A 26,307-nucleotide genomic window follows, 5' to 3' on the forward strand; every position below is an offset into this window, starting at 1 on the left:
ACCATACACTTCCGGAATTTACCGAAAGTAGGCCTATAATGTAAATGTACATGAGAGGGTTCGGAATTTATGAAAAAAGTTAAAGAAGAAATGTAAAGCAAACCAAAAAAAAATAGGTTGATTGGAATTTATTTTGATTTGATGGTGTGGTGTTTAGCGCCGTACTCGGGAAGAGATAAATAGGCCTTCGTTAAGATAGATTTTTCATCATTAACAAATGACACGCACAATATACAGCAAACGGTTAGTAAGAATAACAGCAAATAGTTTTTCAAACGAATGCTATTCTATCCACCTGACAAGAGTGATAAAAAGAAACAATTGCCCCCTAATAAATGCCAGTAGTTTGGTGGTGATCTCTGGTACAATTTGACCTTTCACCCCCCCCCCCACCCCCATCCACCCCCACCCCCCCACCATAGAAGAAACACAGATCGACTATTATTACTTCTCAGCCTGTGATATGCTGATTATAATGTACATGTACGTCAGAAATATCGATCACAAAAAGCTCATGAGCCATGTTAAGCTCCGCATGTTTAAAGCTTTATTGTGGTAGTTTACCTTGAATTACACGTATTTACCTATGTGCTGTAATGTCGTTTTGCTTGTAACCCTTTGGTGCCTTCTTGAGGTGTTGTGTCAGCTTGTTCCTCCATGCATCATACTCACCATGGAACCAACCTAAAATTCTCACCGGTATTGAGAGCGAAGAAAAAAATTTAGGCTTCAGTGATTTTTTTTCTCTTTCTTCCAACTGGGCCAGCACTTCTACAACGGTCATAATTATACTAACTAAAGTAATTTTTGGATAATTACTTTTAGCTAAACTTACAACCAGCACGATGATTTATTTTGGTATATTTTCATGCACCTTGATTTGACTTGGGCTGCTTGATGATTGATTGACTTCCGTTACTTATGTATTCCCTCACGTTATGGCGTTAGGCCATAACCATTGATCCATTTAGTTACTGTACTCTACAGAAGATAATGACCGTCTTAGACTTGATAACAAACGCTTTTGTCAATTAGCGTGCGTGATACGGACCCTACCTTGGTCGTGAGCGACTGGCATATAGCATATGATTTCGTCCTATACCACGTATTGTATATCACGACGTATAATGTATCTCCGTCTTACGGCACACCTGTCAGAGCGGGGTTAATCATGTATGTGTCATGCTCCAGCGAGTTTTACCTGTATACCTAAGGAACTTAGGTGGGTTTTAACGGTAATTGATGTTATCGGATTAAAAAAATAAAAAAATAAATGAATAAATAATATTAGGTCAGCGCCAATGGAAGGGTCATTAAACTATAAAAAATATTAAAACTGTCTTCATAATTTTTTTGCTGATTGAAATGAAGTCTGATGATTGAGTTTTATGCCGAGCATTTTGAACTATTTAGGGATCTATGACGTCATAAACACTTTTTATCTCAAATATCGTCATATTTAGTGTTGGAAAATCTCTTTTGAGCATGATAAAAGTCAAACCATTCATCTGATTAGGTAAAGATGAAAGTTCACAACCCCATTTTCCCCATGACTGGTTTCCAACGTTATATATTCGGTCTATAAAGCACACCACAGGTTTCAAATATTAAGTTGATTTCGTTCTGTCAAACGAATACATACATTATTTTAAATAAAGTTTGTTTGCATATAGCTTTCAATATTATCTCCACCGACATTTGATTACTTTTTGAGTATTCTTTCATCTTAAATGAAAAAGATGCTGCCCATTTTAATGTATTGTTAATATGTTAATATATCGATTGCTAAGTATGGTTCAGTTCATTGCGACAGTTCCATTGGTATATCCATGTATTTATCTGACACATTCAAAGACGCAAAATGCGCCCTGTAAAACGCGTGGACAAATAGGAGAGATTTCACACCGATTGCAGTAACACCGATAGAAAGAATATGATCTTGTCTACACATACTTACGATATTTTCGAGTTAGTACAACTATATCCATATTCACTGTGAACGTGCACTGACACAGAATACGATTGTTCTAATAACACGTTAAAGTACGTGTTAATCTTGCCCGACTAACGTGCAATGACATAGAATACGATTGTTCTAATTACACGTTAAAGTACGTCTTAATCTTGCCCGACTAACGTGCAATGACATAGAATACGATTGTTCTAATTACACGTTAAAGTACGTGTTAATCTTGCCCGACTAAGGTACACCTGCCCATATCTAACGGAATCTCAGCTAGTTTTGTGGTTTATGCATCCGTGCGTCAGTGGAGTACCTCACATGGCTGGTCTTCCCATGGTCGTCAGTGACAAAATAATATATCCACAGAAATCTTTCTACCTCTCGATATACAATATTTTGTTACATTTTACGACAGATACTATACCCAAATTACTGAACAAATACAACTACGTACTGTAGAATTACTGTATTGACATATGATCTCTCTCGTGCATAGGTTTTAAATTTCATTTTGCGAAAACACGTAAGGTGATGCTGTACTGTACTTTTACAGCACGTTGCTTATACATGTGCGTGCCATGGCCATTGGCTGTAAAATTGCAGTCAAAATGAAGCCGTTCTACAGGAAAACCGCACGTGGGAAGATCTACCAGCAACATGCGGAGGATGGTGTGTTTCCTCCGGGCTCTGGCCCGTTTCCTCCCACCCCAAACCTGGCCGTTGTCGCATAAATGAAGTATTCTTTAGTACAGTGTAAAACACCAATCAGATAAATAAATAAATACAGAAATCTTTGGCATTTTCCATTGCAGTTGGTGTCATCGTTATACTTTGTTGTAAGAAATTTTATTCTTATTGCATTGAGAAAAGCTTCAAAGTAAAAAATTAATTACTTTTTTTCTCTTACACGAGAACAAAGGTGTATGTCTATTGAAATACATTAATTATTGATATAAGAATAAATAATGAAGAATTAAATCCATAAACATGAATGGAGATACATTCACGTCTTTATAAATGGCGTACCATTATGAGTCAATTGTTCAGTATGGTTCAACAGATATACCTGTGCACGTGCCATATTTGTGCGTTCTTGAGGGGTACCCAGTGTTATGTATGTGATCAGTTACACAGAACAGAACGTACATGGACTATGCTTAAATGCAGTAACATGATTATGATTGGCATCAAAATATTAGTATCAAAAGTGTGTACACAATCAGCTGAAGAATTAATCACTTCGTTATACATCAAGATCAGGTATATCCCTAAAGATATCTGTAAACATCATGTGATCTGAAACACATTGCTTCTTTATCAGATACCTATATCACTAAAGGTATCTGTAAACATCATGTGACCTGAAACACATTGCTTCTTTATCAGATACCTATATCACTAAAGGTATCTGTAAACATCATGTGACCTGAAACACATTGCTTCTTTATCAGATACCTATATCACTAAAGATATCTGTAAACATCATGTGGCCTGAAACACATTGCTTCTTTCAGTTACGTTTGGGGAGTTCTATGAAACACCAAAATCACCTATATCACTAAAGACATATGTAAGCATCTTGTCGCCTGAAACAAATTGCTTGTGACGGTTAACGTCTATAGGAAGTTTTATGAAACACCAAGATCACTTGTATCACTAAGGGCATCTGCGACCATCATGTGACCTTTCATTTACGTTTTGGGAGTCGAATGAAACTTCAAGTTTACGTATAGCCTATCACTAAAGACATCTAGGACAAACATCTTGTGACCTGAAACACATTGCCTCTTTCAATTACGTTTGGAGAATTCATTGATCACTTGTATCACTAAAGGCATCTGTAAACATCTTGTGACCTGAAATACATTGCTTATTTCAATTACGTTTGGATCAAGATCACTTGTATCACTAAACGCATCTGTACGCATTTTGTCGCCTGAAGAAAAATTGCTTCTGTCAGTTAATGTCTATATGGTGTTCTGTGAAACACTAAGATCACTTATATCGCTAAAGGCATTTATAAGCATCTTGTGACCTGAAACACATGGCTTCTTTCAGTTACGTTTGGGGGTGGGGGAGAGGGTTTGGGGGTCACTGAAACATCAAGATCAACTATAAGTAAAGATCCGAAACACACTGTGTCACATTATACTAGGGAATTGTTCTTCATAAATCAGTTAGGCCTACGCCCATGGAGTCCTATCCGGTCAAATTAATTATTGTTTTAAGTTAATATTAATGGTCTTCCGAAGATAATTTGCTTGATAACTCAGTTCCACAAAGACTTACGTATAATTTAGCCCTGTCGATGAAGACGACATGGATATTTTTATGTGGAAAACTTAACATGTCAGATAAACATACATTCTTTAAATTTTGCACGTTGACGCTGAATAGAGTTTAAGACTGTTATAAATATGTGTTATGAATTCTATGTGTTATTAACGTTATTACCGTTTTTGAAGAGTAACACGTGCTAAGAAGAAACTTTATACTGTTGAAGGGAAATTGTTTGGGATGATCAATTTTTTCAATTTGATCTTTTGTTCAATTAACCTCTTTATGTGTCCTTCCATTGGAGCTATTGATGATTTTTTTTTTTTTTTTTTTTTTTTGATTGGTGTTTTACGCCGTACTCAAGAATATTTCACTTATACGACGGCGGCCAGCATTATGGTGGGTGGAAACCGGGCAGAGCCCGGCGGAAACCCACGACCATCCGCAGGTTGCTGGCAGACCTTCCCACGTACGGAGCTATTGATGATATTACATGTATTGTGAATCTCGATTTTATTAAGAGCACCCAAATTTAAATTTAACCATTGGCAAATCTTTGTACCTGGAATCTGAGCTCATTTTGAATGTTTTCGTCGGTGAAAGTATTTAATCCTATTTTCGTCGAATGAATGCTTACAAATGAATGTCGGTGTGTCAAGGACATCATCAACAATGGCACTCTTATATATTCCTTAGGAATTTTTCAGATTTTTTGTGTAACAAACGTTTTCATTAATAATTTCAATATTTGTCACGAGACATGGGAAGGTGTGAGAAAGGTCATTTCAGTCACGTTTCAACAGACCTGATAGAGCCACGGGTGTGAAACCATGTTCATTTATAAATGATATCAATAAGTTTGACTGACAATAAGGCTGTTTCATATAATGAAATTTCGAGAGAAAAAATATATCCCTCCTCATTGTCAAATTTAAAATGTGCTATTTTTAACATTAGAGGGAATGCATGGGATGGACTGAAATGATAATAAAATTTCCTCTCAAGTGGATTCTTTTAAAGATAATTCAGGTATTTGACGAAACAAAGCCGTTGTGTTTGAAGAGGGTTTGTTAACTGATTTGATAATGTGAACCTAACGATTTATTGTAGAACCTCATCGTGTAAATAGGGCATGGAGTATCGCTCAGTTCTCAGTATGATAGAATACCTGATAAACCATAATTAGCACTGATTTATCTGTTCGGCCTCGCAATGTCACGGATATCCTCTATGCTACCTTTGATATCTAATAAATTATCATTGATCTTTATACAAGTATTATTACACACAATACCTAATAACTTATCATCGATCTATATATTATTTCACACAAAAGCAATTCTACATATGTCTTCGTGCAGATTTTAACAACAGTATCAATTGGTCCTTTTCTCCCTTATATCAATATATTAAAAAAAAACAAAAAAAAACATGTTCACAGTTTAAATCATATCCGGTGTAAAGCATTTTTTCGTAGACCCACTTTGGCCTGTCAAAATGACTGATGACCGTGTGTTTCTGTGTGATTCAATTCGGCAGTGTCATATATAAATAGTGGCTGACTGTAAGTAAGAATTCAGAGTGGAGTGTTACCACCTAAGAAGTGTCACCTGTCAAGCGAAGTCCGCCAAAGGAATATACTACTATGGAGTGACCGTATATTTGACTCACACGGAGGGCTGACTTATACCGTCAGGCACAGTGAGTATTCTAAATGTATCGCAAACTCCTCAGCGAATCTACCTTATGGATATATAGATTACTGGTTTAGAGTTTTTTGATAGTTGCTTTCCTCCCTAAATACTCAGGAATACTTTACCAGTTGTATTTCACCTGAAGTTTTGTATTTAAAATTGTCCTTCAGAAGCACATGAGGCCTTAAAATGATATTCGTGGTGTTAAATTTTTCTGATAAGAAATTAAAAAAAGCTTCAACAAAGGGCTCTTAAGATGGGCTATAATGAGAGTGAATCAGCAAAATTTGCCGCTTGAAAGATTTTAAATTTTAGGTGAACCAGCAGTAATTACATATTATATGTAGGTGGCTGTGAATTCGGTATATTAGCGAACAGGTGTAGAAACATGAAATAAATAATCGCAGTAACAGCTGATTACTAGGCATAGACAAACATTGATTTACATTCACGTTCACGACACAGCGACAACTGAATTCGCACATATATTGCTAAAGTGGTCTTAAGTCTGGACACTCTTGACTTGCGAGTTGACGTCTGACGTTATATGCATGAAGAAACTGTCGTGTTGCCACTCAACTCGACAATTTTCTCTATCGCTTGCCTATTATGAATAACTTGGTGTGACACTTTTTCAGACGCCCGTGTTACGGTATAAATGTAATCAAAAATAGTCGTCCATCACATTCGAAAGGTTACATAATACGGTAGGACTTTTTTTTAACCTTTAACGATAAAAGAGTTCAGACTCAGAACTCCTCTATTGAAATTGGATTGTTATATTGTAACAAAGTTTGTTTGCACTGAGCCTGCATAAATGTTACTGTATAAATGTAATCAAAAACAGTTGCCTAACATAACCGAAAGGCCACATGGTACTGTAGGACTGTATTTACCTTTCGCGATAAAATAGTTCAGACTCAGGACTCCCGTATTAAAACTGGATTGTTATACTGTAACAAAGTTTGTTTGCACTGAACCTGCATAACATTATTGTTAGTATCACTCCAAGCTCTCCAGAACTGACCTATCGTCGCTATCAGTCAACACATTCTCAATATAATCCATTGTCCGGTGTTCTCCGAGCTTTGAAGCATGGGCAACAAACATAACGCCAATAAGGTGGTCATACAGGAAATTCGCTGAAGATCACTTACCTCTTTACTAAACTGACATATACACAGGGCTCGTCTTTCCGTTAAAATATGTATCAGATGTTGACGAGATAATCATTGACTTGCCAAAGACCGGTGGTTTACTCCAGCCATTCCTCTTTATTGAAACTTGCCTCCATTATGTTAAGAAATATTCTTCAGTATGCCGTCAAACCAATCAATCAGTCAATCACTGCGACGCTTTTATTGTGATGTCTATATATGCATGGTCTGCAATCTTTGAAGTCAGTTTGTGTATATCGCCTATTGTATGCCTTTACCAGCCTCTGGCCAGCTTATGACACCCCTAACAATGGACACCCAGTGTACAATACTCAATCTAACATCAAAGACGCCCGTCATTGCAAACCATCTATACAGTTACTGTGACAAAACCATGTTTATACCACGTAGTCCCCGCGCAACCGAACAACTTTTAAACGTTTTCAAGCCATATACGTGTATAGTTCTAAAGATCTCAAACAATCTTTTCCACACTTTTACAGCAACCTGCGGATGGTCGTGGGTTTCCGTCGGGCTCTGTCCGGTTTCCTCCCACCATAATGCTGGCCGCCGTCGTATAACTGAAATATTCTTAAGTACAGCATCCAACACCAATCACATAAATGAATAATACTCCGTCATTAGGCAAAGTGTGAAATGAAGGGATGTGTGAACATATTACACATTTAAACATGTGGTGAGTACAATTCAGTAACTAGGCTTGCCCAAACGCCTTTAGGTACATGTATACAATGGAAAACAAACGCAAAACGGCAATTACATTGAAGGGTTTGAAACAATGTTTTGGTGACTTGGATTTCCTTTGTGTAAGGTTCCCGTGTGTCCAGTTACAGTATGTTTTATTTTCTATCATTTCAGATTTCGCTTAACATGGATGTTCCACTGACTTCAATCGTGGTATGGGTTGGCCTGCTGTTCTTGTCAGTGTGTCAGTCACAGCGCAGTTCCATGACAAATCCGTTACAGCAGCTCGGTGGAAACATCAGTATCCTTTTTCAAACTTGAATTCAGTGGTTGATGTTTACAGCAAAAACAAACATAAAATTGATGTAAGCATTAGTAGATAGGGCATTAAAATCTGTATTATACAAAGGCCATTTATATCTGTATCTCTAAAATGGTAATAAAATCTATATCTATAGAAAAGCCATTAAAAACCTACAGAATAGCTGGTAAAATCTGTGTCTGTAGAAAGATCATTACAATCTGCATCTATAGAAAAGCCAATAAAATCTGTATCTACAGAATAGCTGTTAAAATCTGTGTATGTAGAAAGGTCATTACAATCTGTATCTATAGGGAGGCCATTAGAATCTGTATCTACAGAATAGCTGTTAAAATCTGTGTATGTAGAAAGGCCATTACAATCTGTATCTATAGGAAGGCCATTAGAATCTGTATCTACAGAATAGCTGTTAAAAGTTGTGTATGTAGAAAGGTCATTACAATCTGTATCTATAGGAAGGCCATTAAAATCTGTATCTATACAAAAGCTATCTGTATCTATACAAAGGCCATTAAAATTTAAATATGGTAATATCTCTGCTCTTTATATATATATATATATATATATATATATATATATATATATATATATATATATATATATATATATATATATATATTTCTTTCACTGATTTAAATGTATTCCAACAACAATGGATCACATTGATAATGTGTTATAAATTAAAAGTTATAAATATTAAACAGATTTGCATTTTCGTGCCGATGCACGCACTAAGTTCACAATAATTTTATTGAGAACTGAATATAAAAGTGTAATTAAAAGTTGTGTGGCGTCATTAGTAAAAAAATGTAAAATAAAAAAGTATTGGCAGTTTCACAGACATTTTAAATGCTTTTTCTACTGACGATTACTTCGTTTTTATGTTTTTATTCCATTTAACAAAGACGTTGGTAGAACTAAGCCGAGGGGAAATAGCTCTAACTGAGTGAGTGAATGCTTGGGGTTTAACGTCGTATGCCCTAATTGAAGACGATCTAGCAGACACGTGCTAAATCGACCAGAAATGTACCCGGTTATCTCCCTTGGCTTGTATGCTCAGTGTCTTGCACAGTGCTTTGACCTCTTTTTATGTGACCTATGTCTTGTCAACATGTAGAGTTTTTTGTGTTTGCCCCAACCTCAGATCGGCGTTCAGAATCGGTGGCATGGGCATGCATCGCATATCATCAGCTGATTACTCGATAAATTGTTGCCAGAGGGCATAGCCAAAATGAGGTTATATTTTTTGCCGCCGTTTCTTGCCTGTCTGTCTGTAAGTGTGCAAAGCCACTTAAAAATATGCACCCGGTTTCCGCCCACCATCGAATCTTGGTGGTGATCCGAATCAGGATTCTTCACATGTAAGAGAAATGCACAGTATTATCCCTTTGTCTGTAGTAAGGAAATGTGTACATTTATCTGGGGAGGGAGATTTGTTCTGTCAGTACCTTGCATAGTTTCCAATAAATTGAGAGATTTAACCTTTAAAGTCATTTCAGTAATATAAGTATGGTGTCTCTTTTAGCAGGCTAGTCCCAGTGCCGTCTTATTTATATTGCTGCCTCACTGGAATGTCATTTTAAAATCAAGACGTGGAAACATTCATATACCAGTCGTCAACCAACATGGAAGTTTATTATTCTCTAAGCTAATTACCAAAACGTTGAACATCAAAAAGAATTCAGAAATTATATAAAGTATGACTGGAGACACATTCAGAGAAGCAGTCAGTGGTTTTCACTGATGGTGGAAAGACGCACGGGGAATGAATTAAATTCGTATTACATTTTGTGGATAGTCAAAATATGTATCCGAGTTGCGCTTAGATTGCAATTGATCATATATCCAACGTGGTCATCTAATTCAACACAGCCATGGCACACAACGCTCTATGGTACAATATACTATCCTAGTTGGTCAAACCTAGCTGTTCCTAAACTTAAACCTTACCATAACTCTAAAGCTTTTTATTTCAATTTTTCAACAGCTTGAATTTTGATTGGTTTCTCTGTCCTCCTCCAAAAGCTCGTATAACAATTGTGAGCTCAATGATGTGGAGGCTTTAATATGAAAATGCTGCCTTTGAAATGTGTTTTTTACCACCACAACGTTTCCTTATGCATGATTCCTTAACTGTGTCAAGAATTTTGTGGACAGACTCAACTGCACCTAAATGCAGCAAACCGTGCGGGCCTTGGTGCCCCTGGATTGCCACAAGGACAGCCCCCAAGCCAGGTGTATCAGGGTCAAGCCGTGTACACCAGGAGCCAGCAACCACCTGCCAATCCCATGGGTCAGCCGGTCTTCGCGTTTCAGCCATCTCGCCCTTATTTGAACAGGATAAAGCGGCAGGCTATGGGACAGCAGTCTAACTACCAGCCCGCCTTCGTGCCGGATTTATCGCGCATTCGGCCAGGCCAGCAAGCGTACATGCCGCCACAGACGTACCGACAACAACAACAAACATACCTACAGCAACAACAGATGCAGCCAGGTCTGTACCCCCAGCAGAGGTTCTTGTCGCCACAGCAGGCACGAGCTGGGCAGCATGCGGGTATCCAGAACCTGCTCATGGCCTTAGATCCACCAGATCCCCCGGACATGCCAGATTTTTACATACGGACCACGCCATTGCCTTGGTCCCAGCCCGGCCGAGCTTTGCCTCAGCCTGGCCCTCAGCTGAACAAGCCCGCGGCTGCTAACGTCAACGCCCCCAACCCAGAGATGTTTCAGCCTCCAGCCCCGCCATCGCCTCCACAGTTCTTCTCTCCCCCTATGAATCCTCCAGCTCAGGGGGCAATGTCACCGCAGCAGATCCGAAACTTAGCCAATCTGCCTATGCTAAGAGGCATAGATACAATCTGTTTCTGTACGGACAGTTCCACGTGTTTGCTCTTGGAGGGGAATATGGAGTACACGTTTGGTAACCAATGCTCTGTGGCTCCACCGCCAAACATGCCCCCTCCAAGGACAGCAGAGGTGTGCTGCTGTATGGGATAGTGGATTGCTTTTCCCAGAGAGACCTGTGGCTGATAACGTCGTTGATGACGTCATCGTGACGAGACCTGACGTATGATCACGACGAGGTCTGATGTGTTGTGACATGTCATCATGACGAGGCCTGACGTGTTATCAAGACGAGACCAATATGGAATGTTTACAGATTATATAATTACCGATACTAGTATATACTGGGGACAGAAAATCCCCGTAGCCCTGATATAACTCATGGCAGTCATTATAACTGATTTCGCATTTTGTCATGAAAACGTTTCTTTTCCTTTTATCAGAATACAACTGCTCAATCTACTATTCGAGTATGGGATGTTCGGCTTTAAGTAACCGCAATATACAGGGGCATAGGATTATTTTCTGACAATAGTAAAGTAAAATTGTACGAGTTTGTATTCTAGTATGTTTGAAAGTGTGCCTTTTTTATGGTAAAATGAATATCTTACGACATGACACAGTGAGGTTTCTGTGTTGAACTTTGGTACCAAAGCTTTAATTGTTAAAATTAGCAAACTATATGATGCTTTTTATAAAGACTGCTCTAAACCACCCCTTTAAATTTCATATCCCGGTATTGTCTCTCTGTGATTTTATATCAGTTATGTATTATTAGTGTGCTAGCCTTTAAACACAAATACAAAAAACAAGAATTTCTGAAATGTTGATGCTCATTTCCGAACAGGGTTGTCTTGGGTGATTGCTACATGTCCAGTGAATTAAAATCATTAACACGTGTAAACCAAAATGCTTGTTATTTTCCATGCTCTTTTTTGACCGCTATAAATTACTTGTGTTATGTTTAATAAAGTAGCCGATATCGACCATGCGTGCTTTCGTCCTTGACTACTGATTATTTAGACAATACAAAATGCAAAATAAGGAAACAACGAAAAGAAGAAGCGAAAATCTGAGGCAAAAGTTGTGAGGGGTAAAATTAAACTTTAAGTGGCGAAGCGAATTTATAACCGTGCGAAGCGAAAGAACAAGGTTTTTTGCCACCATGACATTCGTACTTTCGTCTCGTACACATTAGTAGTTTTGTTTCGCTCTTCCGTACTTTCAACCTTTCTTCATACAAAATATAATGAAAAGCGATATCGCGAGATGGCAAGATTTCACCAAATATCCCCCTTTCATACTTTAACTTGCAGAGCGCATGACAAACAGGAAAGCAAAAGGTCGAAAAGGCTACATTCCATTAAACAACGTAATTTTGTAATACAAAGCACGAGAAAAGGAAGCGAAAGTACGAGCTGACAAACCTCGTTTTTTGCTTTGCAATTTTTACTTTCGCCTCGTTCGTTCGCTGTTTCGTTCTTCGTCGAAATAGTAGAAATCAATGGAAAGGACCGAAGCATGAATGGACTCTATACCGTTAAACTCTATTTCTGTCATTATCGTACAAACAAGGACCAAATGAGAGCCAAACAAGCACCAACATCTCAAAGCAAGCACCAAAGAGACAAACAAAAAACCCCACCAACTTGGAGACAAGCAAGCATGAACTGAATCAGGCATAGAGAAGCAGTCGGAATGACGGAAAGACATCAAGTAATAGACGGATAGATTGTGAATTAGAAGTCAAATCGTGTGCATGCACCATGCTAGTATGTATAAAAGTTGTCGAACTTCAAAATATGTATCTTGGTTACGTTTTGACCACAACTGTTTATATATCCAAGGTGGTGATCCCATTCAGCACGATGAATATACAGTGTCTGGCTTTAGACAGAGTAAGGAAGCGGAACGGAAGGGATTCTGGGCAGTCAGTCCGTACTTACTAAAAATAGAACTGTAATCATTGCAAAATTTAAGAAACTAGAAGGGGTGAAGACATTTGATTAAAAACGTCACACAACACACATGATTTAAGGAATGCTACAAGGGGAGATATGTAGGGCCAAGAAAGCACCGACTGAGAGCTAGTTAAGTATAGATGACAAGCTTGCGCTATACTCCAGAAAGTTTAGCGTCTCCGGGTAACACGGAAAATTCCATCTTAATGCATATGGCATTTTGGTAAAATGTCATATTGATAATAGAGTATAAAAAGAGTGCAAATGGTGATATTAAACTTTGATGGAGAATGCTTGGAAGTTAATGTTTTATTACCTATATGAATCGTGCTTTCAAAAATAAAACCAATTGGAAAGTAGATATTGGAAAAAAATTTGAAAGGAACAAACGGACAAATACGAAGATTAACAAAAAAATAAAAGAACAACCAGTAATCTTAAACTCTCATGCAGAATGCCTGAAAGTGAATGTTGGCTTATATATCGGCCTCTAGCTGACAGTGTATCGTGCTTTCAAACATTTAGCAAACTGGAAACTGGATGTCGGAATAAAGAAATGTAAAGGAACAACCGGAAGGTTAACAAAAATCCGTACAGGGAGATCTTCATCATAGATGTTGTGTCGCTCCCGAAGAAATAAGGTAAATTATCACACAAACGGTTCCTGCCAAAAAGGGAAGCAATTTCAGATAAGAGAGGAATATAAACGTAAGAACTGTGCCAGTAGTACAACAGGCTAAGCTCTTGTTAGAAGAATCGTTTGCCTTGAATCTCCATGACAGCGAGGCATCGGGGCATGGTGCAGGGCAGCGATTTATCGAAATCGAATCTCGGTCTCCTTGGGTGTTGAAGCGCGCTGGCCTGCAATGACGACACGATACGGAACAAGGGCGATTAGCACGCCAATGTACCCATCTAAGCTCACACAAATTTGATCAAGTATTTCCGGTCAAACTGATCAGTATCTACCATGTAAATCGGTGGACGTTCCAGGCAGCGTTTATTACTTACTAGCTCCAATCAGTGGCTCGTCATGCATTTGACATACATTTTATCGTTTTAATATGTCATGTTTTGGTCATGTATATAGAAACAAGAACTGAACACCACATTTTTCATGGTCATCGGTTCACTTTAATGGCTGTTCGAGAATGTTCGATATGTGGAGACAAAGCTATACTGGTGCAGTCCAATATCAAAGCGTAGTTATGCAAGTAACTAAGCAAACAATGGACAGCTAATTTAAGCCGTGGCACTTGGAATGGGCTTCACATCAATCTCTTGTAAGTTTGCGGAAGACGCAAAAGTTGAAAGTGCAATCAAGACGACGGTTGTTCAGATATCCGGTAAATTTAAACAAATGCCTTTTTTCTCGAAGACCCAGAACTGATAAACCGCCAGTCATTATAGTAACAGCTTGGTGAGCCTTAGGATGGGTTCATCTACACTTCAGCTATTTCTGTGTCTTCTCGGGTAGAGAGATTAACCCCAGGCGAAACACTTAACTTGTCCACTCTGGCAAACACACGGGCCGATTGGCAATAAATCAAGTTGGGGATAGAATGGACAACAGTTCACCGTTGTAGACGTAGGAGAGCTACCAGAGAGAATGGCAAAATCGTTAGCGCTTTGACATAGGTTCTCTAAAAAGACAAACTTTCTGACACGAACGTCTTCAATTACTTTGTCAGAGAAAGTCCCTAGGGTTTACATGAACTCTTGGACAATTTTCACCCTTAAAGCCGGCGGTAATGGATCTAACCACAATTACACAAGACATGAGCTTGTTTCACTGAAAAAAAAGGAAAAAGAAAGTTGGTGTGCTATACAAACCGGGACTAAGTCATTAGTACATTATTAACGTTATTGAGTTAGGCCTATACTTACTTTCTGGTATCAATTTTGGTCTGTTAACAACAAATCTAAGTCGGGTTAGCATTTTTAACTTCCAAGCTAACAAAAAGCGCTCTGAAAACGGCTTGTGTGTGGATGAGAAAGGCTTTATAACCATTCTAATGACGTCATTGCCGATCCCTTGTAACATGATGTGGGTAGAATGAGACAGAAAAGAGGCCAAGTAAGAGGACAGATTTTCTTGAGAGGAAGGGGACAAAGCTACTTGGTCTTGTGTGTACTGACTGATCATATGACAGCGATTATCGGAAAGTGGTATCGAATCTAGGGTTACTTTCGTATGTCAGCCTCCTCCCATAATGAACATGCGCGGTTGGTTTCTAAACCAACTTTCAACACAAACCAGCAAAAAACTAAGAAAGTAAATGTTAAATGAAGATATTAGGGAGGATTCACACACATTACATTCAACAGTTTTCAATAATAATGCAAGGTATGTTCTTGGGAAATGAATTAAATGAGTATAAAAAAAATAATCGAAATATGCAATCTCATGTTGATTGCTTTGACATCAGTCACCCTAATACACGTACATGTGTGATTTATGAGAATAAAACCATGTTGTTTGGTAACAGAGAATATGTTCAAATGCAGATTGTCTTATGTTCCTTTATGACCTGATTAGACGCTATGTCGTAAAGCTCATGTTACCAAAAAATGGACGAGATCCACCCTTGTAAAACAAAGGTGCACAAGTCTCGACAGTGAAAACACATTTTACAAACACATTTTTGTAAAGATTTTAAAGATAGGTATATTTCTTTGATATACAAGTAATCGTGTTCATTACAAAAAGTGTTATTAGTTTATTGTGAAAAAGTTTAATTGTGAGACAGAATCATTCCGCGGAAAAGTGAATGAGGAATGTTACGCGCAGTGTATTCAGTGTGGTGGAGCTACTCCATATTCAGTTACGTAAGTGACAAATTTTGAAACGTCATTGAAAGTGAACCAGGTATTTCTTCGTGACTATGAACACTTGTACATCTTTCCTATGGTCTAAAAGCTTAACTTACGGAAAATCTGACAATTTTGGTTTGGCGGATATTAAAATGCATGTTCCGTTCTTAGATCTCATTTAATTTGTCTGATTTGTAAATCAGCATCATTACAACGATCTCAGAACATTGGGATATGCCTTCCATATGATACGATCATGGCAATTTATTTATTTATTTATTTGATTGGTGTTTTAGGCCGTACTGAAGAATATTTTACTTATACGGCGGCGGCCAGCATTATGGTAGGAGGAAAAGCGAGTAGTCCGGGGGAAACCCACGACCACCCACAGGTTCCTGACAGACCTTCCCATTTACACCGGAGAGGAAGCCAGCAAGCGCTAAACTTGAACTCACAGCGACCGAATTGAGGAGAGGCTCCATTTTCATATGGCACTTTTAGAATCGTCTTAAAGCGGATCAGGTGTACACTTTCAGATGAACTGCGTGGCAATCAACGTTTTCCGCGATTTATCAGTGACCAAGAGATCAACTATTATTGTGACGTTATGAAGTCAACATTCCAGCACAGAAGTCAAATGGCTTTTGAGGTCAGTGAACAATGAGAGGTACATTTACATGCTCTTCCCTGGAAGTCCTGACGAAGTAGGCTTGTGTAGCAAAAAGCTGGAGTCATTTCATATGGCATGTTGGTCAGCTTGTTTTCAGCATTATTTTGCCTAACAGTTCCGGTCTGAGCAGTGGATACATGACATTAGCGGTTACAGCGAAAGGGTGCCAGACTTCTAGAGTGTTTAATAAGCTGTTCAAGTGTTAATGGCCTTGTTCACCAGGCGCGCAACAAAGGGGAGATAAGTCTTACATTAAGACAGCCTTGTCACCTGCTTACGAATAAATATTCATAGTTGTTAGGGCTATAGTCAATGCAAATGAGTGCTTAGTGACCAGCGTTATTCATACAGTGAACTACAGATAATGGCTTGAAGGGACACTTGAGCCGTGTGCACATGAAGTAAGGAGAAATGAATCCCTGGAGGGATCGCGATAGACAACGCAGAATGACCTGAACATGCTTCTATGTATGACTGCATCATTTCTGATCTTTGGTACCCCGTTTACTGGTATCTGGACATCGAAATATGATTTTAAATAGACAGTAATGAGTAAAAAACAAAACCCGTTCATAAATGTATTTGTATGTCATATTACAGTTGGTGATCCCTTCGGTCATGTATTTATTTAGTTACATGTTTGGTGTTTTATGGCGTACTAATGAATATTTCTTGAATATTTCAAGAATTATATATGCAAAAAAACAAACAAAAAAAAAGAATGTAATTTTACAGAACAGTCATGTAAATTGAAACAGTAAAATTCAGTGTAAAAATAATGCGGCAATTTTTGATGTTGTTTTACACTCTATTCCTGTAGGATTATAAGATATGGTGAAAATGTTCATCATACCTGTGCATTTACAAATAAATTACCCATAAGAATGTACAACACATATCACGGTAAATATCCAACAACAGTTTTCTGTACTGCTTTGCTTTTTCGGTTGTAAAATGACAGCAGATAAATGTAAAGTGAAGATGTCGATGTATACCTACACCTAAAGTAAAGGAGAACTTCTGAGCACACTTGAAGTAGGCCTACGTTACTGGTGTGATGTATACATTTTTTCAACTGCAGTGGCGCAGAAAGTAGGCTGGGCGTGTGGATTCAGAAGATGGTTCTACAAATTCAGGCTTAAGAAACATTGTTGCCAAATACAAGGGTTATGGCTGGACGATATGACGGAAAGCCTCTGGGGCTGTAAGATGCCTACGCTACATATAAGCCTATTAAACAAATCAAAGGCTGTTAACTTTGGAATTTATGTGTGCTCGGTTACATCTCTCTATATATAAGCCTACATGTTTTTATTTATTTATTTATCTGTCTGATTGATATTTTACGTAGTACTCAAGAATATTTCACTTATACGACGGCGGCCAGCATTATGGTGGGTGGAAACCGGGCAGAGACCGAGGGAAACCCACAACCATCCACAGGTTACTGCAGAACTTCCCACGTACGACCGGAGAGGAAGCCAGCATGAGATGTATGAGCCAGTACTGTGGTAAAACAAAGTATTAACTATTTTCATTTTTACCGGATGTATATTGACATTATATTTATTTAATGAACGCATATACGGATGTAAGACACAGGTATTGAATTTTAAAGATTAAGTTATCATAGGCTCATTTTTTTTTCTTCAATCATTGACGATGACTGCGGGCACACAGACGTTGAGTGACATCTGTGCTAAAAGAAAATGCTATCAATGTTGCAGCGCGTGCGCCTTATTGTTTCAGTTATTAACTCGTTTGACATCTCTGGCCGTTGCTGGCTGGCATGTCTACCAACAGAAAAAAAATATTTCAGGTAACAACAAAAATGCTTGATGTATTAAATGAAGATTTTGCTGATCCAGTTAATGCTCACGTTATTGGCATAAAATTCAAGCATTGGACAGAAATTTAGTGGGTAGGAAGGTATTCTAATGTTCTAACTGTCACCCCTGGGCATTTGACTGGTGTTATACATTTGCAGGTATGTTTTTTTTCACTGTCAGGTGTTCCAGGTCAGAAATATTTCCTGTTAGTTGAAAAGAAGGTAGTAAATGAAGATGTTGGTAATCTGATTGATGGAATAAGATTGGCTTTTGCGACTTACCATGCCCTAAATCTCCTCACACTTGATTTCATACAAAGGTAGGGCACACATGTTAATTCACTTCTTATCTGATACCGATACAAAACCTTCTATGCGACTCAGTCTGATTGGATTTTTTGGAAGAATCTGAGAGACAGGCTCAAGATGGATAGATGGATGGTAGGTGGGAGTGGGATTGGGGTGGAGTGGTTTCAAGGAAGGGTGTGGTTTTGATCCCAGAAAAAGAACTGCAAGTGTAAAATCTTCACCCGGAAAAGAATTATGATAAAGCTTAGACGTAAAACTGCAGCCATCATTTAAATCACTTATTTACCACTGTGAAGCTAGATTCTTTGAAACTTATTTTAATAAAATCTTAAATCACGTCGTTTTATTTTGTGATAGGTTATATCACATTTATATCCCATATTCATTTAGGTAAAGAAATTTAATACACAATAGTAAATTAAAGGTGCAGGATCCCATGTACATGTAGTTGATTTGGTAAAATTGACAATTTAATCCAGTCAATGACGTAATAAAAACAAGATAAAATGTCAGTTACATCATTAATACTCCTATTAAAAAAATATTTTCATAACGAAATCAAACAATATTGCCAAAACACTGCATAAATATGGTATTACATTGCTGTGTACAAATTGTCCATGAACTGTGATCAAACCTGACAGTTAAAGTGTGGCTTCTTTCAGAGGCATTTAGGAATTGGGATGGTATAGATTGACAGAGGCATTACTTATGGATAACAACTCCTGGATTTATTGAGTTGGTGACGTTTCGATGTAGGTTCTTGCATCGTTATCAAACCATATGAACATACAGAGATACAAGACAACATATATGCAGTGAGAGAGTGAGTGGTGTCAATGCAGGCAACAATGTAACATAGATAATGGCTTCAGGGTTTAAGGCGGTCACTGTCTAATCTGATGAGGTCATTGTAGGCGCTCGGTAGGTGGTACCCGCTGTCTCGGTTAAGCTGTGGATTGTGTCGTCGGATCATGATGGCTTCTAGCAGTTTCCTTCTTTTGTAGTCTGATTGGTTGTTCTGTAGCGTATGAACTGTGTTCCATACAATGACCTAATCAGATTATACACCCTTGGTTTGATAACGATGTAAGAACCTACATCGAAACGTCACCAACACAATAAATTCAGGAGTTGTTATCCATAAGTAATGCCTCTGTCAATTTGAAGTGTGGATGTTTATTAAAGATCATTGTTTTCCACTATGGAGAGTATATATTCCGGTACATCACATGGCAAAGTTCATCAGCGACTTTCTAAAGTTTGGTGGTTTACCTCAGGGACTCAGTCTCTTCAGTCTCTTCCACCTATAAAACTGACTGCTGTTGTACATAACTGAAAACTTCTTGAGTATTACTTTAAACAATGAAATAACTAACTTAATAAATTTGGCTGATGTGTTTTTCTTCACTAGATAGGTCATACTTTTGCTTAATGATTGACTGTAATAATTCCTCCAATGTGTTATTCCCATTTCTTTGGTGAACCTCAACCCTACTCGAGGAAGCAGGTCAGAGGGAAGAAGAATGGTGTTTTGGCCAAGGCACTATCCTTCCTCAACGCCTTCAATGACTTACTCAATGGAATGTTGCGTAAATGCACAGTACATGCAGTGCCTTTTGTCAGGTAAACATCCAAACCCCATGTACGGTACATGTAGTACAGACTAGTACATATAGACACGTGTATAATATGAACAAATATATGGAATCTGTGCTGTTAGTGGACAGCGCATGTAATCATGACAAAAGATCAGTTTGAACCTAAACTTACCTGTTATCCAACAGCTTTAACAGGTGTTATTCTGCATATGGACCTGTTATCCAGCAGCCTTTAACAGATGTTATTCTGCATATAAACTTGTTATCCAGGGGCCTTAACAGATGTTATTCTGCATATGAACCTGTTATCCAGCAGCCTTAACAAATGTTATTCTGCATATCAACCTGTTATCCTGCAGCCTTAACAGGTTTTATTCGACATATGAACCTCTTATCCAGCAGCTTTAACAGGTTTTATTCGACATATGAAACTGCTATCCAGCAACTTTAACAGGTGTCATTCCACATGCAAGCTGGCTGTAATCCAGCTGCAGTTTAGTGTGATTTAACACCAAAAAACAGTGTAACTCTGCTAGTAAAAGAGGTGTCACTGAACAGGTGAAAACACGGTAAATATACAGTTAACTTTGTCCCTACAGCAATGTGTAAATATACCGTAAAAACTACTAGTTACAAAACTGCCGACACCTTTTACTGTAAAAATACGCCATCTTCTTTTGCAGTACATAATACTTATACGACGGCGGCCAGCATTATAGTGGAAGGAAGTCGGACATAGCCTGTGGGAAATCTTTCATGTCTGCATGTCGCAAGCTCGCTCTCATCTCATCAATGAGATCACAGGTTCGAAACCAACTCCAATTACTTTTAATGAAGCTTAAAGTCAGGAGGTTTTCTAGGTATATTTGGTGCTGTGGTGCGGTTTCTCGTTTCCACACATGAACATGTGGTAGCCCACAAGTTATAGGAAGAAAAAAAAAACAGTAATACAGAAATTTACGGTAATATTTTCACACGATTTCGCACCAACGCATAGTTACATAATATTCAGCTTTAAAAGTGTTACTTGCTTGAAACCCGAGAACACATAACGACTGTTAAATAACTTTTAAGGCCGTGACTGAAGCATTTATGTGACTTTACACAGGGATTAAATGCTTGTCATTTCTAATCATCTCACCACGGGCAGATGCGCTGAAAGTTATATTTGTATAACTGCAGAAATAACGAAAGTAATTTCCTCTCTGCAAATAAAACTCCTCGATATCTCACTATGGCAACGAGAGCACGCAGAAATAGTTTTGACAATGTTGAATCTGCGGCTAAATTAAATACAGATCCGTGTTTGGTTGCCGGAGTAATGATTGTTAGTGAAAGCCTCTGTTATCATTATCCATCAATATGTGATCCAGCGCCGAGAGACCTCTCCTACAGCACTGAATTCTTGGGGTTATGCAAACAAGGTGAAAGTGAACAACTTGGAAGAAAAACAACCCATTCATTAATCATTTATGTACTTTGATTTTAGAATCATTCTAAAATTACAGCATAGACATGCAGTACTCTCGAGTCATTTTTGCTGATATTCTGCAATATTACACTTGCAATATTTGATTGATGTTTTACGCTGCACTCAATAATTTTTCAACTATAAGACAGCGGCCAGCATTATGATGGGAGGAACCCCACCACCATCTGTACATTGCTGCCACATCCTTCTCTTATTGAATGAATTAGTGTGGTGCGCGAGCATTCTTTGTGCTAGGCTTTGAAGCCCCATTAAACTGCTCTAAGTATACGTCAGTACGCATGTACCCAGCATAAAAGATTCGGAGAACTACTCTTGATTTCTCACTAAGTGGCCATTGAACTGCTTGTTTGGTTGGTTTAGTCAAACCTGTCTGTGAATAGTTTGGAACGGACTGGCCAGTCTTTATCGACCAGAGCTAACAGACCAGTCATGATCCTATGCAGAATTGATGAGATGGAATTCTACAAATTGATTCGTTTGCTAGATGTTGAATGGCGGCATACACGGATATATTAGGAAGCTTTGTTCCACGGCATTCGAGTGTCTTAACTTTAAGAACTTTAAGACAAAGCGCTCGTAAATCGATATCTTCGTTGATATTGACAATAACAGGACCATATTCGAGGTAATCTCTTTATTGTTGTATAGAAACGAGTATACCAGAGTTTTATGTAGGACAGCAATGTTTCCATACCTTTAGTCTATTTGTTACTGAAATTTCTTTGACTAAAGGCAATTTTGTTAGCAGGAGTGACTGATTTTACAGACAGCTGGATATTGGCAACTCTTTACGAGAAATAGACTACAGTTTATAACTAATATAAGCTTCAATATTTTGCTTAGAACTAACCTAAACGCCTCGATTTCCTCACACCATAATGTTTGCCGCCTGTCGTATGAGTGAAATATTCTTTAGTCAGGCGTAAAACACTAATCAAACAAATAAATTAAACTAACAGAAAAGTGATTTGAAGTGGAAACTCATTGTTTGGTACCGCGACTATCGTGTTGTTACTAGCCACATCGACAACTGACAGAGTAAACATGAAGAGTTTCTTCGTAAAGACTGTTAATATGTTATGATGTTAAAATATCACAGAACGACACACAGACCGACACACAGATCAACACACAGATCGACACACAGGCCGACACACAGATCAAGGCCGACAAATAAATAAATAAGTAAAACTCTTTGGAGAGCAGATCAAACACACAAACCGACACACAGACCGACACACCGACCGACACACAGATCAAACACACAGACCGACACACAGATCAAACGCACAGACCGACACACAGACCGACACATAGATCGACACATATACCGACCGACACACAAACCGACACACAGACCAACACGCCGACCGACACACAGATCGACACACAGACCTACACACAGATCAAACGCCAAGATCGACACACAGATTGGCACATAGACCGACATACAGGCCGACACAGATGTCGACACACAGACCGACACACAGACCGACACATAAACCGACACACACACCGACACATAGACCGACCTGTACATAGACCAACACACAGACCGACACACAGACCGATACACAGACCAATACATAGACCGACACACACACACCGACACATAGACCGACACACAGATCGACACACATACAGGCGGATGATGCCAGAGTCGCAGGTAAAACAACGTCATCTATTTTCGACAAAAGCCATACATTTATCTTCAGTTTTGATGCCTTGATAAATAACTGATTTATCATAAAAAGTTATGTTAAAAAATTGAAACATAAAAACTTTGAACTACCTTACTACAAATTCGACTCATATTTAAGTTTTGTGGCAATGAAAGCGATCTGTCACGATTACCTGCTGTGAACATCCGACACGCTTTGTCTAAAGAACAAAAACCCTTTTTGTACCTGCGGATTGTCGTGGGTTTTCGCCGGTCTTAGCCCGGTTCCCTCGCCCCATAATGCTGCGTAATGCTGTAATCCACCCTAATTCAGTTTTACTGCGTAAAACACCAATCAAATAAATAAATAAGTAAAAACTCTTTGGAGAGCAACGTTTTGTGATTTCTTTCAACAATATGTAGACAGATCACTATGGTTGGACAAAACCTTGGAAATCTCTTTTTATCCACCAAATAACCATCAAACAAAAAGTTTGATATCATATGGTCGTTAGCTATATGTACTAATGTGCGACATAATATATAAACATCCCGTCAATCCTCTTTTGTGTTTTTTTTTTTCAGTAAGTGCGCGGTAAACCTTTCCCCGCAAGATCACACATGTTCAAGCATTTTTCTTTGGTGAAAGACAGGCAACTGTAGTGACCGCTGCAAAATAAGTCAGGACAAGATCGCAGTGTGAGTAAAACTTGCTTTTTTGTTTCATCGTACGGTCAACATGATTGCGGTTGTGTGATCTGTACTTGCAGCACATATTCCCCACGGTTACGCCGTTCTGGTAAAATGTGGCATCATTCTAAATACAGTAAACCTATATGTGTTGTGTTGTACGGTTGACATGATTCAGATTTGGATTACACTTTGGTCTTTAATTATATTGTATTCATACGTAAAACCATGATTCTGTTGGTGGACTAAGCACCCCCGAGGGCTTGTCACTGCATTGTTTTAATGTGATTGTATGTTGAATGTGATGACAACACAGTATTTTGAGTTGTTCAATACCAGTGACGTCTAAGAAAATGCAATTAACATCACTGTCTTTTTTTTTTTTTACTTAATTCTGTTCAAACCATGGTACTGGAGGACGTGTAAATTGCTACTATTTTTGCATTTACGTGAACCGTTAGAATAAAACCCTGACTGAGGTGGATTGATAGGAGGCCGTATTTAACCGGTTGCGTGTGACCATTTGCCAGCTATATATCACTGACGTCGCTGCTCTGGTTTAACTCTCTATGCTGCACATCTTTAATTATATCGTTACATATCCAGGGTTAGATTTTTCAATGTTGCGCCATGTCTCGCGTTATTCTACGGCATTTTGCTGGCCACGTGGTGATCTATAGACCGGTTATATACACCGCATTACGACGATCAACCTAACCAGTACTGGACGTGAAAATATACCATATTCAGAGCTGGCAGATGATACTGTTGTTGCCCGATATTGTGACCTCGTATCACAAGACCCAACGAACTGAAACTGGCACATCGGCTTTAAGTAGGTGCAATGTTAATCTCAGTCAGCAGTAATACTCTCATTCTTATGTCAACGTTCTGGAAAAGGGTCGCAGGGGACTTGTCGGCCCCATTAGCTGACGCAATCACATCAGCTGTGCATTGTAACCATGATTAAGCCGTTCATTATATCTACTTAGTAATTTAAGAGCTACAATCTGCTGTCGTGACGAGGTATGACTGCGCTGTCCGGGTGTGGTTCCAGTATGCATAGAAACAGGCGGTCGTATATAGCATCGATAAAGCCTCGCGCTTAAATCTTGTTATATAATTTTCACGATTTTCAACTTGATCGGCGATTCTGTATAACTTAGGAGCACTAACCTTGTTGGCTTTCGATTCTCTTTCACAAAGCGTTAACCTGGGAATTAGTTTTGACGGATTCCTGCCTATGAAAAGTGAAAGACTAATGGTTTGATGTTGCCAAGTCGGACGGCTTCTTTTGAAAGGGTTGCGTGAAATTTTCTCAACAGCTCTTTTCTCACTTCAGTTCCTTGCACTACACACCAGGTACCATTCGTTAACAGCAATTTCCAGATCACGTGACCGCCTCAAAAGAGTTATGCTTGGGACTACGATCAATATACCGATATTGAGATATAGAGTGGTGTGGATGACGAACGGGGGAGCGATAGGAGCTATAGTCAGTTCTTTGCCCTTGTCTGCGTATAGTTGAGCCTGACGGATTTGTGTTATTCCTACACATCAGCCGGGGATAAGTTTTTCGGGAGAGCGCCATGAGAGGGGTTCGTGAACTGGTATTTATTTTCATAAGCCTGGGGCCAGGAATGCCTTGGTCTCGCCTAGGACAGAACTATAGGAGCTGATGTTGGCGCACATTAACAATTGTATTGCCCGTCTGCCGTCTGACTCGTGAAGACCTTGTTATAGGTGGCATCTGGTATTGTATGGCCTGACTGATTAACCGTGGCAGTAATTAGAAGACAACGGAGGCTGTCGTGGGAATGGGCATTATATACGAATTCACGAGGAGACAGAATTCCACTACAGTCCGCGATGGGATTACGCTAATGAAAGAGAGGGTATCCGTCCAGGTATATCGAGTCTGAGGTAAGCTCTCCAGGGGAGCGTTCACAAGGGTAATCATTTTCCTTCCCGTCCCCCATTCCACTCAGAATACACTTCTTACGTGACATGCAGGCCAGTGTCATTAAGAGCGGATTTCGATGGGAGGAAATAATACTGCTATTGTGCCACTTGTAGTCATCAATCCGCATTAACTCTGACGCCATGTCCAAGAACGTCTCTTTGAACCTGATCAGCGTGCTGTTCCAGGAATGTTTCGGTATAAATCGGACTTTACACCCTGCCGCGGAGGGAAGCTCTCCTACCCCGGGCCCCGGCGTCATTTCCTCAGAGGACAGAGGTGCAGTGATGTACATTGTTGTCGTACTAGTCTTCTATTCTATGGGCATCGTCATTATGATTATTAAATACCTAAAGA

General features: G+C 38.8%; 1 protein-coding gene across 1 annotated transcript in view; it reads left to right on the top strand.

Moving 5' to 3' along the window:
- LOC135470707 (protein enabled-like) overlaps positions 1–11,118 on the top strand; it is a 31,390-nt gene extending 20,272 nt beyond the window's left edge. The window contains exon 3 of the mRNA XM_064749742.1: positions 10,276–11,118. Within this exon, the coding sequence (XP_064605812.1) occupies positions 10,276–11,118 (843 nt within the window). The remainder of the gene's footprint in view (positions 1–10,275) is intronic.
- The last annotated feature ends 15,189 nt before the right edge of the window (positions 11,119–26,307 follow it).

Source organism: Liolophura sinensis, chromosome 7, assembly GCF_032854445.1.
Source record: "Liolophura sinensis isolate JHLJ2023 chromosome 7, CUHK_Ljap_v2, whole genome shotgun sequence".
Lineage (NCBI taxonomy): Eukaryota > Metazoa > Mollusca > Polyplacophora > Chitonida > Chitonidae > Liolophura > Liolophura sinensis.